General features: G+C 38.6%; 1 protein-coding gene across 18 annotated transcripts in view; it reads left to right on the top strand.

The window, feature by feature from the left end:
- Nucleotides 1-16,696, top strand: part of mapk8ip3 (mitogen-activated protein kinase 8 interacting protein 3) — a 49,828-nt gene that overhangs the window by 24,828 nt on the left and 8,304 nt on the right. For 7 of the 18 annotated variants that reach the window (XM_077556529.1, XM_077556533.1, XM_077556527.1 and 4 more), the window contains 15 exons: nucleotides 2,375-2,493; nucleotides 3,683-3,694; nucleotides 4,058-4,075; nucleotides 5,703-5,760; nucleotides 5,940-6,092; nucleotides 6,444-6,501; nucleotides 6,661-6,812; nucleotides 8,186-8,242; nucleotides 8,327-8,497; nucleotides 9,453-9,612; nucleotides 11,066-11,119; nucleotides 11,517-11,606; nucleotides 11,820-11,975; nucleotides 13,520-13,685; nucleotides 16,476-16,673. In XM_077556529.1, coding sequence (XP_077412655.1) covers nucleotides 2,375-2,493; nucleotides 3,683-3,694; nucleotides 4,058-4,075; nucleotides 5,703-5,760; nucleotides 5,940-6,092; nucleotides 6,444-6,501; nucleotides 6,661-6,812; nucleotides 8,186-8,242; nucleotides 8,327-8,497; nucleotides 9,453-9,612; nucleotides 11,066-11,119; nucleotides 11,517-11,606; nucleotides 11,820-11,975; nucleotides 13,520-13,685; nucleotides 16,476-16,673 — 1,622 coding nt within the window. The remainder of the gene's footprint in view (nucleotides 1-2,374; nucleotides 2,494-3,682; nucleotides 3,695-4,057; nucleotides 4,076-5,702; nucleotides 5,761-5,939; nucleotides 6,093-6,443; nucleotides 6,502-6,660; nucleotides 6,813-8,185; nucleotides 8,243-8,326; nucleotides 8,498-9,452; nucleotides 9,613-11,065; nucleotides 11,120-11,516; nucleotides 11,607-11,819; nucleotides 11,976-13,519; nucleotides 13,686-16,475; nucleotides 16,674-16,696) is intronic. The other 11 variants (XM_077556541.1, XM_077556540.1, XM_077556532.1 and 8 more) reach the window with 5 other exon arrangements.

Here is a 16,696-nt window from a genome sequence, read left to right as displayed (position 1 = left end):
GGCAGGGTCCTCGAGAGTTCGTGGGAGTTCGCCCAACCAGTCCACATGTGCTTTGTAGACTTGGAAAAGGCGTTTGACCGTGCCCCTCGGGGAGTCCTGTGGGGGGTGCTTCGGGAGTACGGGGTACCGAGCCCCCTGATACGGGCTGTTCGGTCCCTCTACAACCGATGTCAGAGTTTGTACTGCATTGCCGGCAGTAAGTAGAATTCGTTTCTAGTGAGGGTTGGACTCCGCCAAGGTTGCCTTTTGTCACCGATTCTGTTCATAACTTTTATGGACAGAATTTCTAGGCGCAGCCGAGGCGTTGAGGGGGTCCGGTTTGATGGCCTCAACATTGCATCTCTGCTTTTTGCAGATGATGTGGTGCTGTTGGCTTCTTCAAGCCGTGATCTCCCCACTCGCTGGAGCGGTTTGCAGCCGAATGTGTGAAGCGGTTGGGATGAAAATCAGCACCTCCAAATCCGAGACCAAGGTTCTCAGCCTGAAAAGGGTGGAGTGCCCTCTCCGGGTCGGGGATGAGATCTTGCCCCAAGTGGAAGAGTTCAAGTATCTTGGGGTCTTGTTCACGAGTGAGAACAGGTTGGAGCGGGAGATCGACAGGTGGATCGGTGCAGCGTCTGCAGTGGTGCGGACTCTGTATCGGTCCGTTGTGGTAAAGAAGGAGCTGAGTCGAAAGGCAAAGCTTTCGATTTACCGGTCGATCTACGTTCCTACCCTCACCTATGGTCACGAGCTGTGGGTCGTGACCGAAAGAACAAGATCGCGGATACAAGCGGCCGAAATGAGTTTCCTTCGCAGGGTATCCGGGCTCTCCCTTAGAGATCGGGTGAGAAGCTCGGTCATCCGGGAGGGACTCAGTGTCGAGCTGCTACTCCTCCACGTTGAGAGGAACCAGTTGAGGTGGCTCGGGCATCTGGTTTGGATGCCTCCTGGACGCCTCCCTGTAGAGGTGTTCCGGGCATGTCCCACCAGCAGGAGGCTCCGGGGAAGACCCAGGACACGCTGGAGAGACTATGTCTCTCGGCTGGCCTGGGAACGCGTTGGGATCCCGTCGAAGGAGCTGGTTGAAGTGGCTGGGGAGAGGGAAGTCTGGCCTTCCCTGCTAAAGCTGCTTGCCCCCGCGACCCGATCCAAGGATAAGCGGTAGATGATGGATGGATGGCAATAATGTTTTCATTAATACCTTAAAATAAAAATATTCTCACTTGCTGTCAACTCAAGATAACATAACCAAGGCTCATTTTGCTGACCAAACTCGTAAAACAGGTGAGCCATGATTGGTCGTTACTCAGCACAGGTGATGTAATCTTCAATGTATTTATTGATTTTATTTTAGATTTTAAAAATTTTAATTTTTAATAAAAAAAAAATAGTTTGCATGCTTCTGACAAAACTAGTTCATTATTTTTAGGGATGTGCGGATACCAGGTATCGGTATCGGCTCTATACCCAGCCTTATTTCAAGGTATCGGCACTCACGACGCCCTCTTGTAGCTGTTTTACAATCAGGAACTTGAAATTACAATATCAAATACTAGAAAATAGCCATTAATTTCATAAAATTTGTAGGAAAAATGATATATTGGGAATGGGATGTATAGGTCTTTCTTTAAAATGATCTTTCATTGTTTTATTTGGCAACTTTTATGTATCAAAAGTACTAGTAGTATCGTTGCTTAGTATTAGTATTGGTGAATACTCAAGAGTTGAGTACTAGCACGTATCGATTTGAAAAAGTGGTATTGAACAACACTAATTATCTTTTAGTTTTAATGTGATGTCGTATGTTTACATTTATGTTACTTACCAACCAATACACTTTAAAGGGGAAGTCAATCCCCCCCAAACAATGATTGACAATAAAATTTTCTATGCAGCCCCACTAGTCTATATATGGTATTCTGGTTAATAATGCGTTAATGGAATATGAGTTAAGCAGCAAAACCCAGCAGTTTTTATCAATATCAGAAGGTGGCCATTTTGTGACAGCCAATCACAGCTCAGCTTCAGAAAACAGGCGAGCTATAATTGGTTGTTGCCTGAGACCTGAGCAACTATGATGTCATCTTCAGTTGACAGCCAGTGGCAAAATGGCTGCTCCCTGAGATGGATAAAAACGGCAGGATTTTGCTGCATAACTCATATTCTACAAATGTAATATTAATCAGAATGTCATGTTTAGATTAGTGAGGTCACATGTAATTTTCCCTTTAAATATTAAAACAAGTTTTTAAAACAAACAAAATTATTTCTTATATAATATAATATAAAAACAGTGGCATTATTTTAGTAAAAGCTCTTGTAGTGGATCTCATGAAATGGTACAATTAGTTGGGCTCAAATGACAAAAGTGTGCCATGTGTTGGTGTTGCAGCCCCTCCCAGGGAATAGTGAACGAGGCCTTCGGAATCAACACGGATTCTTTGTACCACGAGATCAAAGACGCCAAGTCGGACATCATTGGAGACGTCGATGCCGGAGCAGAGCTTCTTGGTATGAAAACCACAACAAAACATGTCGCCCCCTTTACACTTTCTTGAGTTGACCACTTGAATGCTCACATGCTAACGTGAGTGTTCAGAATGGGAAATAAAAGCAGAGGCATGCGTGTGTGAATGTATTTGACATCGCATGGCTGAGGCTGGAACACGGCTGTGCGGCTACTGCTCAGCAGCTCACGCATCACTGCAGTCTTCCTGGGATCCTCTGATTGGCAGCTTTCGTAATCCGTGCGCTGCTTCTATTTTTTTTGTTTATGTTTATCTTGTGCAAAGACAACAACCCCAGAAGTACGGTTCAAATAGTGAATGCCTAACATGATATAGTTAATCTATGCTAAAGCAATTACTATCTCCTTATTTGGAAACCAGACCGAAAAGTATTGGCACACAGTTGAGTAGTACGCTGCGTGTATTTCTCGTAAGTATTTTTATTTTTTTTTGCAAATCTGCCACTTTCTAAACTCGCAAATTTGCGAGTTTTTTTCTCTGAATATTGCCCCTGCCCTCTAAATATATATATATATTTATACATGGCCCTATTACGCCGTTGTACATTGATCTCAAATGTTCATAAGTAAATTTTTAACATGTGTGCACCAGATACCAGACATTGATGCCAGTTTAGCATTTTTTTATTGCTACATTTAGCAACTTTTCAGACTACTGTAGCAAAGGCCCGCCCCACAAAAGAGCTAGATTTGTTAGCATCTCAAGAGCACTAATTGGTATCTGATGTACATGCCTGATGCGCCGGAGTTTGTATCTGGTAGCACACTTTTTTATTTCGTTCACTTGAGTTAGAGTCAGGTGTGCACAAGTTAGTACTCTACTGTATATGGTACGCACACATTAGTGTTGGTTGCACATGAGTTAGTGTTCAGTGTGCAAGAGTTAGTAACCCATGTGCACGCATTAGTATCTACGGCATCCAAGTTAGTAGCGGGTGTGCGCTCACGAGGGTATGACAGTAAGGTTCTTGCTTTCTTCATTTCCTTTTTGTAGGCAACACAATATTTCCACTTTCTTTTTTATTAACTCAATATCTCAATATATATACGTATTTAGTGCTTTAAATTAATTTCCAATTTACATGTGAATATTAAAGAAAGACCTTATATTCTGTTAATCTCACCCTTTTTTTCTTTTGTCCCTTTTTGTGCTTCTGCTGGTGATACCCATAGGCGAGTTCTCAGGTGTGTATTGGAGCATGTTCTTACATTTCTTCCTGTCGCTCTCACCTCTTGCTGCTCAGCAAATGCCTACTCTCTCAATGAGTTGCTATTACTTCAAGTTGAAAACTAACATCAGAAGTTCAGATCAAATTCTCAAACTGGTGCTCTATGTCATTGTGATATTTATTGCTAAATAAAATATGTGTAAATAGTATATGTGAAAGGATTTATTATATTAGTATATGATCTTATTGATGATATTATTATTAAAATGATATATTTTAAAATAGCCTGCTTTCCCTGGTCCTGTTCAAACCTTTTTCTTCTTCTCTACCTGTCATCTTTGCTTCCTCCACCTTCTCTCTCTTCTTCTTTTGCCTGCAGTGCGAGATGATTTCTTCGGTAAGGCGCTTTGCCTCTGCTCATATTTGCTTGTTATATCATTTTTGCTTGTGTAAAAACTCAATGGTGGTACTTGTCAGGTGACTTTGTTGTTGTTGTTTTTATTATTATTATTACTATTATTATAATATTTTATTAAATATTAATTTCATAAAATCAGTTTGTTTCTGGCTGAAGAAAATTCTGCCAGCAGCGGCAGTGACACTTAGTTGAACCTGCAAAAAGGTTTTTTTTTGTTATTTTGTTTAATGAAATTACATGTTGATCCATTTTATGATGTGCTTTAGCTTAAAAAAAAAGCACATTACCATTATGTTCATTAAAGTAGTCACTTGCTTCTTTTGACAAATATTTTCTTGCCTTGTCTTAAAGCAACACTAAGGAACTTTCAGTTTATGTTGATTATGGTGGCACCATATGGACAAAAGCAGTAATGTTACGCCTGAAGAGAGATCGTATTTCCCATGAGGACAAGCACATTGCGTCGTTTTTTTGGTTCAAATTGACTTCCGTCTTAACGAATGGGGAAAGTGGGAAGTGACGTATGCCATAAAGCAGTCAGCACATTAGTAGTTTTTTGTGTGGCAGTGTTCCTACCATCCTCCTCAAAGTTGCTTAATGCCAGTATAAATGATACAGACACCCTCGGGCCATGGCAAAGGTAACATTCAACTAGTTTTAAGTTGGAGTTCTGCAAATATTTTATTAAGGTTGAAAAGTTCCTTAGTGCTATTTTAATGTTTCCTTCAAAGCCACATTGGTTGTGTTTGACTTGTGTTGCATGTGCCTGCAGCTTGCTTGTTAAACATGCAGTGGTGCACACTGGGCAATTTTGTGATATCAGGCAATACCCCCCCCCCCCCCCCCCCCACACACACACACACACGCACACAAATTATAGCACTTATCATCATAAGGACATAAAATGCTTATTTTTCTCCAGGGTTTATTCAGTCATAGATTCACAATATTCACACATAACATTGAATTCTGATTTGTTCTTCTTTATAGTGCTGAAATAAAACGGTGTGTACTCTGTGGAGGTTTTTAACTCATTCACTGCCATTGACGGCTATAGACGTCAAAAAATAATTTATTTCTATTAGTTTAACATTTTTTTCCACTTTTGTTAGCAAAAGTATGAAAACCTAGAATTTGGGGGGAAATATTTAGAACAGATATAAAATCTCGAGTTAACTAGTGAAGTCATGACAAATTTTAATCGCCTGACGCCCCTAATTTTTAATAATCATTTTTTTTTTAATCTTTTTTTTTTTAAGAAGAAAAGATTCTTAAAAATTAGGGGCGTCAGGTGATTAAAATTTTTAATTGTAATTAATTGCATGACTTTACTAGTTAACTCACGATTAATAACACATTTTAGATCTGTTCTAAATGTGCAATAAAAAAAATCTAGGTTTTCATAGTCTTGTTAAAAAAAGTGGGAAAAAATGTTAAATTAATTAGTTAAAATGAATTTTTGACGTCTATAGGCGTCAATGGCAATAAATGAGTTAATCATTTGTCCCAAATAAGGTTCATGCAGAAAGACGGGAAATTATTTTAATTTTAACTTAACAAACACATGTGGTGATGTGATGAGTAACATGTACAGTATGTGTTTCAGGAATGGGCAAGGAGGTGGAGAACCTGTTGACAGAGAACAAACAGCTCCTTGAGACCAAGTAAGAAACATGGAATTGTCCTTCATGCACGAAAGTTAGCATTATGGGCGGTAGTCATAAAAAAGTTTGGGCTATTAGACTGGTATGGGTTATTATGGAATTCTGAGTGATATTTTTCCATATGATTCGAACGTGCTGTTATGAAATGACTTTGAGTTCCACTCCTTTCTCCTTCACAGAAATGCGCTCAACATTGTTAAAGACGATCTTATCGCCAAAGTGGACGAACTGTCCAGCGAGCACGAGGTGCTACGGGAAGAACTAGAAGCCGTGAGGCAGTCCAAGAACAAAGTGGACACAAGGGTCAAGGAGTTGGAAGAAGAACTACGAAGGTGAAAATGATTATAAACCAATGTCAATCTTAAGAAAGAATATTATTGGACAGACAGACAAATCATTTTAGAATCTATTATCATCAATTATTCCATGAATGAACCAATTAGCCAGATGGATTTGCTGATAAAGCCCTCCACAAAATCCTCAGTTAAGAAAATACACTCAGCATTGGGCTTGATCAGTCAGAGAATTATGTTTGTGTGATTTTCAGTTCAGTGAATGTACAGTTGACAAGAGAGAGATAAACTTTTACGTTAGAATGAGCCTCTATATTTTATTTCCTGCCTAGTTACCAAACACTTAACACGTAGTACACATGAGAAACCATCTCCTGTTTTTGGCCGCAGGTTAAGAGCAGAGGCCCTTGGAGCATCTCGAGACTCCAAGGATGAAGGAAACGATGATGTGAGTCTTGCTTATTTCTCACCATGATCTCATTTGCTACCTGAACGAATAACGTCAAACAGAAAAAAGCTTTGTCAAATAGCGAAGGCTTGTTAAAGGCAATCAAACTACATATAGCCACTAGCTTCACTATCTAAACAACTGTCATTTGTTGCCTAGTTTTCATCCCCCATACAAGATGGCGATATGACCATGACCCAGCGGCGGCGGTTTACCCGGGTCGAGATGGCGAGGGTGCTGATGGAGAGGAACCAGTACAAGGAGAGGCTGATGGAGCTGCAGGAGGCTGTGCGGTGGACAGAGATGATTAGGTATGTACAGCAAAGAAGAGAGTCAGGTAATACAAAAAAAATAATGTTTTAGAGAAAGCTCAGTATTGTTCATCTGTAATCTTTTACCAATTCAACATGTCATCATCATTGCTCTCTTTCTTTTGTGTGTGCATATGTGCATGCGTATGAGTTTGTGCTCATTAATTCACCTGAAATCTATTAAAAATCCCATACCGTTCACCTAAACCGAAGACTTCAAAATCCAGCTAGAGTCGTGAAGTTGACATTTATTTGCTCATATACACTACTGAAACACTCTCACATGTCTAACAAGAAAAAATAATCATCCATTTACTACTGAAACAATTTCACACATCCAACTCAAAAATATTTACTCATTCACTAGTGAAACACTTTCACTCACACTACTGAAACTCTCTCACATATACACCTGAAAAATCATTTGCTCACATTCACTACTGAAACACTCTCACACATTCAACTCAAAAATGTTCACTCATTCACTACTGAAACACTTTCACACACACTACTGAAACTCACTCACTAGTACATCTGCAAAATTATTTGCTCACATACACAACTAAAATGCTCTCACACACTACTGAAACACTTACTCATATACATCAATGAAATACTTTCACACACACACTATGGAAACGTTGTCAAGTTGACAACTGAACATTTATTTGCTTATATACACTACTGAAACACTCTCACACATCCAACTAAAAAAAATCACTCATTCACTACTGAAACACTTTCACACACGACTGAAACTCGCTCACTAGTACATCTGCAAAATTATTTGCTCACATACACAACTAAAATGCTCTCACACACTACTGAAACACTTACTCACTCATATACATCAATGAAATACTTTCACACAGACACTATGGAAACATTGTCAAGTTGACAACTGAACATTTATTTGCTTATATACACTACTGAAACACTCTCACACAACCAACTTAAAAAATGTCACTCAAATACACTATTGGAACATTTTCACACACACTACTGAGATGTTCTAACGAACATATACACATATACACCTGAAAAATGATTTGCTCACATTCACAGCTGAACTTTGAAGATAGTAATCAGCATCCAGACGCCACAAGATGGCGCCAAAGCAATACTATTGTATCAGAATTTTGCCATGTGCAAGAAACAAAGCAAAACAATAAATAGTTGAGTTTTTTTAGTAAGGAAGATGCTTTAAAAAAAAACGTGTAAAGGAATACTATTCTATATATAAGTTTTATTATGATTTTTTAAATAGTTAGAATTACTTCTCAATCCCAACAAAACCTGCAATAGATTTTTTCAATTTTTGAGCTCCCGCTGTATATTGCATTAATGTCAATGTGCTGTATTCCATCCTCCAGAGCTTCCCGTGAGAGTCCTGCAATTCAAGAGAAAAAGAAGTCTACCATCTGGCAGTTGTGCGTTTTTGCTTTAAACAAATTGTTTACAATCTCCTGCCACCCAAAATGGAGCGCACTGACAATACCTCTGTATCCCTCCAGCTTTGCACGTCTCTTCAGCTCATCATCCAGTCCGCCGCCCGTCAAGCGTCCGTACTACAGCGTCAACATTCACTACAAGTCGCCCTCGCCGGCGGGCTTTCCTCAACGCCGCAGCCACACCATGTGTCAGATCTCCACCTCCAACCGCACCTTGGAGTTCTTCCCAGAAGAGTGAGCCCCTTGCTGCTTCCCACTCCGTGGCAACGCCTCGCCGCTTTGCTCGCTTTTTGCTCGTTTCAACCCCCTCACGACAAAGAGAAAATAATTCCATTTAAAGTGATCCCCGTTGATTGAGGGAATTTTGTACCTTTCAGATATGCCCACAATGAAAGAAAAATCAATACAGTATCGAGCCCATATTGAAACATTTTTACATTACAGTTTAAGCTTTAATATACCCTCCCACAAGCTTTAAACATATAAAACATAATATATATATATATATATATATATATATATATATATATATATATATATATATATATATATATATATATATATACATAATAATAATAAAATAAATAATTTGAACATTTGTTTTATAATTTCAGTCATGAAATACCGTAGACACCCCACATACTGACGGGTTGTTGTTTTTTTGTTTTTGTTTTTGTTTTTTTGGGGGGGTCAGGTTTTTAAATAGCACATTGAAATGTTTTCAAAAATATTTTTTAAGTGCAGTGTAAATTAGGGGTGTCAGGCAATTAATTTTTTTTTATCGTATTTAATTGCATAACTTCAATAGTTAACTCATCAAAAATGTTATATCTGTTCTAAATGTACAATATTTTTCACACATCAGTTTTATACTCTTGTTAACATAAAAGTGGAAAAAAAATTAAACTAATAGAAATATGGCTGCATCTTTTAGCCAGTGATACAGTAATTTCATAATAATGAATAAAATTCAGTTAAAAGATGTACTGTGCTGTAAAAGACGATTGTATAGCCATCATATAGCAGGGGATTACTGCACTGTACAAAGAAGGCGAGGCAAACTATTTCTTTGTGTGTGTGTGTGTGTGTGTGTGTGTGGCTGGCTGCTGGCTGCTGGCTGCCCGCTAACGCTTGGCTCTCTCTCTCTCTCTCTCTCTCCTCGCCCCTCCCACCTGGCCGTTGCTTCCAGACTGGCCAGTAACGGTGTTGCGTCTCTCCTCAGTGATTCGGCACTGTTGGCCCGCCGAGAGCAGCGGCGGGAACAGTACCGGCAGGTGCGCGAGCACATGCGTCGCGACGACGGCATCATGCAGGCCTGTGGCTGGAGTGTGCCGCCGCGTTTCAAACAGGTACACGTCACCCCAAGCCACAGGATCCCACTTCCTTCTGTGCCGCCTCATGAGCCAGTCATGGTCAACATGAACTTATGGCCATTTTATCCAAGTTACCAACATAGAAAAAAAGGACATTGATTTTTTTTTTTTTTTTTTTACTGAGTATGGTTTTGTTTGCTTTTATTAATTTTTGTTTAAATGTCTGTAGCACTTTGAGATAGTGCTGATGAAAAGTGCATTGTGAGTTACATTAATTATTAATTTGAGATGATACAAAGAAACAATACAATGGAACATCACATAACAAGGTGCCTTTCCATATCAACAAATTGTTATTTTTAGTGACTAATGATTATAATATGAGTTACTATACTAGAGCAATATAATATGTAATATGGCCAAAGCAAATGACGAGGCCATTGCAAACGCAACTTTTGCCACGATATTGTTGTTGTCATGTCGGCGATATTAATTATTCTATTATATAAGATTATTCTGTTGAAAAGGTGAGGTTGTATTCCATTTGTGCAGTTCTAGCACCCTCTGGTGGTTAGTTTGTTAGTACCATTTATTTTTTTATTTAATTTTTTACAATATTGTGTGTTGTTATACAGTATCGTGAGCTTTTTTTTTAAAAAATATATATATATATCGGCAACCTCCCCACAATATATTGTGAGGTTGATATTGTGATATTTAACGTAAAATGGCATTTGGATATTGGTAACATCCCTAGTAGTAATTGGTGGTAGGCTTTCAAAGTGTGGTCCGTCACTGTAGTGAAGCACATGCTTCGAATTTAGGTCATTGCATTATATTAGTTCACAGACAAGATGGCACTAAATTCTACATCCTTTAATAAATTAACATCGCCAAAGTCCTTTTTTCAGATTTTTCAGGAAACACAAAAAATCGAACCATTTGCATCATGAGATGATTTAGACAAAAAAATAATAATAATAAATTTGTGTGCAAAAAACGACTTAGGCAATAATTTTAATTTAAGAGGGTGAAGATTTTTCATTTTTAACAATTTACAAATAGAGACAATAATTTATATTTTATGTGTTATTTTTAATATGTATCATTGACCAATAATCTCAAATAAATCTATCAAATCGATTAAACACCCCACCCTAATACTGATCTTGCAGAATAAGCTACTTTTAGAGCCGTAAAACTAGAACTAAAGCCGGATTAAGCAAATGAGAGACTGAAATATTTTATGTAAACATTTAAAACAGAAAATTACCTACTACCTAATACCAGCAATCAATTCCATTATATTACAATAATGATTTCAGGCTCCTTCACCATATGAGAGTCCTGACATTCATTTTTTCCCCCAAATGAGAGATGTCACAGTGTCAAAATTAAGCAAACACTTTGGCTGGCTGGTTATACTTGTGAAGGGCCAAAGGTCCAAATGTGTTGGGAGGCAGGCGGCTCTAACTCTGGTCTCCCACAGACTGGTGGCCAGACGGCGGACAGCGCTCAGGACAGCCAGCTGAAAAGACAACAGGCAAGTGAGGACGGAGTCCCAGCTTGAGTGTCCTTTTAACAACCATCCCCACGGCGCTGACTCATGGAACAGGAGAGCAACGTAGACAGACGTGCCAACTAAGACAGAAACATTTGAGAATGTCTCAGTAGTTTTTGCAAGAGATAGAGTCACAAAAAGACATATTGTTTAAGTGGACATCTTTGGAAATGATGGATCTTTTTCCTTGTTAGAGGACAAGTTAGGTTATCATAGTGCATTTTAGGTTCATCCTGAAATTTCAGCCGAAATGAACAATGTTACTAACTTTTAGTGAGTACAGTAACAAGACATCAACAGGATGAGTGTGGTGGAAGGAGGGGGAACCACACAGCAATGACATATTTTGCTTGGCCTGCATGCTACTTTTTGCTTTCAGACCACCAGCGAGAAAGAGGACAACCGCATGAAGAACGTTCCTGTCCCGGTCTACTGTCGGCCCCTGGTCGAGAAAGACCCCAACAGAAAGGTTAGTTAATGTGTTTTTTTTTTTCTTTGAATTAACTACATCCAGATTTGAATGATCTGAAATCAATTACGGTGGTACCTTGACATACTCATTTCCATTTGCCAATCTGTTTTTGTTTTTTTGTTAACTTACTAGTTCAGGGAGAATGAGATAGGATGTTCCACTTACAGTAGATTGTTCAGCTTCAATAGCTTGTATTTGTGCCCGCCTCAGCTATGGTGTGCCGCCGGAGTGGACCTGACAGGGTGGAGAGCCGGCAGCCAAGAGTCAGAATCACTCAAAGCTGTCTCCAGCGGAAGCGACCCGCTGCAAGCGGAGGAGCACGAAGGAGGCAAGAAGAGCAACCACAACTCTCCTGAGAAGAGGAAGGTGAGATTGCTAGTGATCACTTTGGAAATATAATAGGAGATTTAAGTCCATTTCTCGCCTTTCTGTACTTTATTTGGGTATTTATTTTTCTGATGGCGGCCATTTTGCCACTTGCTGTCGAATGAAAATGACATCGCAGTTGCTTAGGGCTCAGGTAGCGACCAATCGGAGCACAACTTCAGAAAACAGGTGATCTGTGAACGGCTGTGATGTCATTTTCAGTCAATATGGCTTTAACTCATTCACTGCCATTGACGGCTATAAACGTCAAAAAAGTAGAGTATGAAAACCTAGAATTTTTTTATTGTACATTTAGAAGAGATATGAAATTTGTGATTTATCGCGGGTTAACTAGTGAAGTCATGCGATTAATTACGATTAAAAACTTTAATCGCCTGACCCACTCAAATTTTTTTATATTTTCTTCTTTTTTAATTCATTCACTGCCATTGACGTCAAAAATTCATTTGAACTATTTTTATTCGTTTATGAAAACCTAGAATGTTTTTATTGTACATTTAGAACCGATATAAAATTTGTGATTAATTGTGTGTTTACTAGTGAAGTCATGCAATTAATTACAATTCAAAAATGTAATCGCCTTTTGCCCCAAATTTTTAATAATCTTTAAAAAAAAAGAATTTATGGCAGTGAATGAGTTAAGCCCGTGTAGAGAATGATTCTTCTAGGTTCTCGCTACCACGATAGGTCCATTAACCGTCAGTTATAACGCACATAATCTGCTCCTACAGGTGAAATAGTTGTTTGATCAGAATGACAACTCCGTGTTAGGGTAGCTTCTTCTTCAAAAGTGTCATAATTAGCAGCTCCAACTTCAGGAAATGAATTGTTATGCTGACTCCCCTTTTCCTTAAACGTGCCTCCCACTGTTTTAAAGGTGTTGAAATGAAATTCCAATCATCCACTTTGTCTTGCATCTCACGCAGAGATCTAGAAAGGAGAAATCTGAACGTCTACATAGCATCCACTGTACACTACGCCCGTTGGAAAGAATTGAGAGGTTCAGGCCATTGTGAGGCTATAACAAAAGAGTTATAGAAAAACCTCTACTTATACTTAAAAATGCGAATGGAAATTGTAAAAATGTCGTATAAAAGCAATGTATGTTCCATCCACTTCCAGCGAGACATGGGCTTTGTTGCCATCATTCCAGTACGAGATTTGAAGCAGTTACTGAATACTTGCATAGCAATAATATAAGTATATAAACCGCAATCAAGCTGACTGTGTTTGAAACGGTTGTGTATTGTGTTCCGATTAGCCTTAGCGAACCCTCTCATGGCGACTTGATATTTGAAGAGCTAAGAGTGAAAGCCACATACCAAAGCCACAGACACTTTCTGTGGTATACCAACTTAGCACCACCCGACATCACTTTTTAGTGTCTTTTAGTCTTTCTCAAAGTTTGCGCTTTTTTTTTTTTTTTTTTTACTGTTACTCAAGTTAAATCAGTACCTCTACTTTTTCCAGACTGTTTTTGAAACAGGTAGTTTAGCTCCTCTAACATCCCTCTCGTCCTCCAGTCCAAGGAGCTGCAGGAAACAGACACCATGAGCAGCCGTGTTTGGATCCTCACCAGCACCCATTCTGCCAGCAAGGTAGTGATCATCGATGCCAACCAGCCGGGCTCGCTCGTGGACCAGTTCAATGTCTGCAATGCTCACGTGCTGTGCATCTCCAGTGTGCCAGGTGAGGAAAGCGCCTCCCACCGCAAAAAAAAACTGTTGGCGAACGCCTTTGCGACAATTTGAACCGAGCCTGACGACAAAACAACATTCTATGTTTGCGTTTGTTCGGATTTTGTGACCTCAACTCGCTTATTTACAATTTACAACATTCACTTTTGCCATACCCGAAAAGAAAAAAGGCTGACGGGATGAAGCCGAAGCGTATTAATTCCCGTTCCCAGAATGCAATAAATAGCACGCAGATAGTCAAAGTGGTACTTCATCACATATCTAGTTGTGTGGATTATCAAGTTGTTAATTGATGCAAAACAACTAGATATGTGACAAATTACCACATTTGTAGCACTCCTCTTTTTACAGCGCGTTTGCACCTGTCGGCCACCATATTCAATAGCAAAAGAAGTAGAAGATGATATGAACCCTTACGTACATAGTCAGCAAACGTGACCTTTAGTTAGTCAACGCCACAAGCACACGCAGTTAGTGGAGCAGGGGGCGCCGGCAGAGCAGTTCAGGGTGTTGGTGTCTTGCTCAAAGGCACCGCAGTCGTGGGTCTGGGGGTGGATGGTCCATTGCCCATGGAAGTACCCCCCAAAAAAAGAGTAAAGACAGGTACCGGTACTAATTAAAAAGTCAAAATGGAAAAAAAAACTCAAAAGAGGTTTTTAAAGGTTAAATGGTAAAAGTGTTGATTCAAAAGTTTAAAGTATTAAATATTATTTAATATATAAAAGTATATAATATATTAAATGTATGTGCTTTAGTGGAAAAAGTATCCCCCCCAAAAAGTATCGATTTAAAAAAAAGAAAAAGAGAAAAGATTATTAAAAATTAGGGGTGTTAGGCGATTTACATTTTTAATCGTAATTAATCGCATGACTTCAGTAGTTAACTCATGATTAATCACAAATTTTATATCTGTTCTAAATGTACAATAAAAAAAAATTCTAGGTTTTCATACTCTTGTTAACAAAAGTGGAAAAAAGTGTTAAACTAATAGAAATAGTTCAAATGAATTTTTGACATCTATAGCCGTCAATGGCAGTGAATGAGTTAATAGTTAATTTTATAACTAGAAATAGTAGATTCACTATAAAACTTATATTTATACCAAATAGGAATAAACTAAAAACTGGTTAGACTTTTCTTGAGTTTATTACAGTGAAAAAATAAAATACATGGTTAACAATTTAATTAAATAAATAAAATCAGTAAATTTGGTCATAATTCAACTTAAGAATAAAAGTAAGTAAAAAGTAATGAATTTAGCATTACTCATTAGGAACAGACAATTTGTACTCACTGTGTGAAAATAGAGTAGAATCCCAATAAATACACAGATGGCATTGACTTTGAAGAAGTCAAAGTTATCCTTTTGAGAGTGGAAATATTATATTTATTATTATTAATATTATTTCCTTACTGATGCTTTTGTACCCCTATTCTGCTTAAGTTTAAACAATAATTGACTTCTCTCCAAACCCTCATGTGTTAAGAAATCTAAAGGTTTTAACCTTCTTGACTTTTTTACAAGCTGTCACAATGGCTAAATACTGAAACCTTGCGCTTACCCCTCCTTTCGCTCTAGTCCTACTTGTACAAAGCGTAATAAACTATATGTTGCATAAATGTTGAACATGAATACTGTCTTACCTGTTACATAGTTTATATTAGCTATAGGGCTACATCAAGAGTGGCAACGTACAATTAAATTTGGCTGTTTGTTCTGAGGCTTCAACAAAATCTGAATCTTCACTCTGGAATCTTCAACCCACTAAATACAATGCATGATACATTCCATCTATACATCGTTTTCTCATGACATGACATTTTCACAATCGTCACAACTTTGTTACATCAACTTTATGATACATTTCTAGTTGGGGTGGGAATCTTTGAATGTCTTACGATTCGATTCGATTTCGAGTTTTGGGTCTGTGATTTGATTCAGAATCGATTTTCGATTAAGAACGATTTTTGATTCAAAATGATTTGATTGACAGTGATTTTTGCTTCAATCTATAGATGTGCAAGGAATTGAAATGTCCTACTCCAGTCTGACTCGCTAATGCTAATTAACGCGCTACTTTTATCACTCAAAATAACGGCTCCACGCTAAAAAACAACTTTTATTGGAATAACTTGATGGTGACTTTTTCCTTCTACTCTCTAATGTGGCTACAACTTAACAGTATATTAGACTGCGTGAAACCACACTGCCCCTAAGTGGCCAAATTGAGTACAACATGAACAGCGCTCCAAATAAAGGCACACACAGACAAAGGCAAGACAGTATAAAATAATTTAAATAAAATCGATTTTGGGACATTTAAATTCGATTCTGAATCGTACTTAATGAGAATCGCGATTCTTTTGAGAATCGATTTTTGGGCACACCCCTAATTTCTAGTAACACCCTCAAACGTGATAACACGTTGTTCCACCAGTCCAAACGACTTGTTCATGTCACGCAACATGCATGTTACACGACAACTGGTTTGTCATTTCTTTTGCTGGTTAGGTCTTTTTTTTTAGGTCGTTTTTTATGCCGCCTTCCTGTCACAACCCACTCACTCAAATATATATTTTTTTTCCTCCCGTGACTTGATACTATGCTTGAATTGAACCATGCTTGAAAGACAGCTGCATGCACCGCTACACCTTCACCATACAAAACCTGTGAGAAATCTATTTAGAATACAAATGCAGAATAATCGACAAATGTATTCCCCCTCTTTTGCGCACGGACAAAAAGCATGTTAATTGTTCATTTCATTTCCTTTGTATCCAGCTGCCAGTGAGAGCGACTATGCGGCCGGTGAGATTGTGTTGGATCCAGGTGATGGTGGTGCAGGGGGAGGCGAGGACGCCGGCAGCGTGGAGGGTATGTTGGCTGGTATCACGTTAGTGGGTTGCGCCACTAACTGCAGTGTTGCCCGTAGCAACTGCTCCTCACGCACTGACACTCCCATAATGGACAAAGGACAAGGTGGGCACATCCTGAATACTCTG

The sequence above is a fragment of the Vanacampus margaritifer genome, chromosome 2, assembly GCF_051991255.1.
Source record: "Vanacampus margaritifer isolate UIUO_Vmar chromosome 2, RoL_Vmar_1.0, whole genome shotgun sequence".
NCBI lineage: Eukaryota > Metazoa > Chordata > Actinopteri > Syngnathiformes > Syngnathidae > Vanacampus > Vanacampus margaritifer.
The sequence above is the reverse complement of the archived record's forward strand: the minus strand, read 5'-3'. Positions and strand labels throughout refer to the sequence as shown.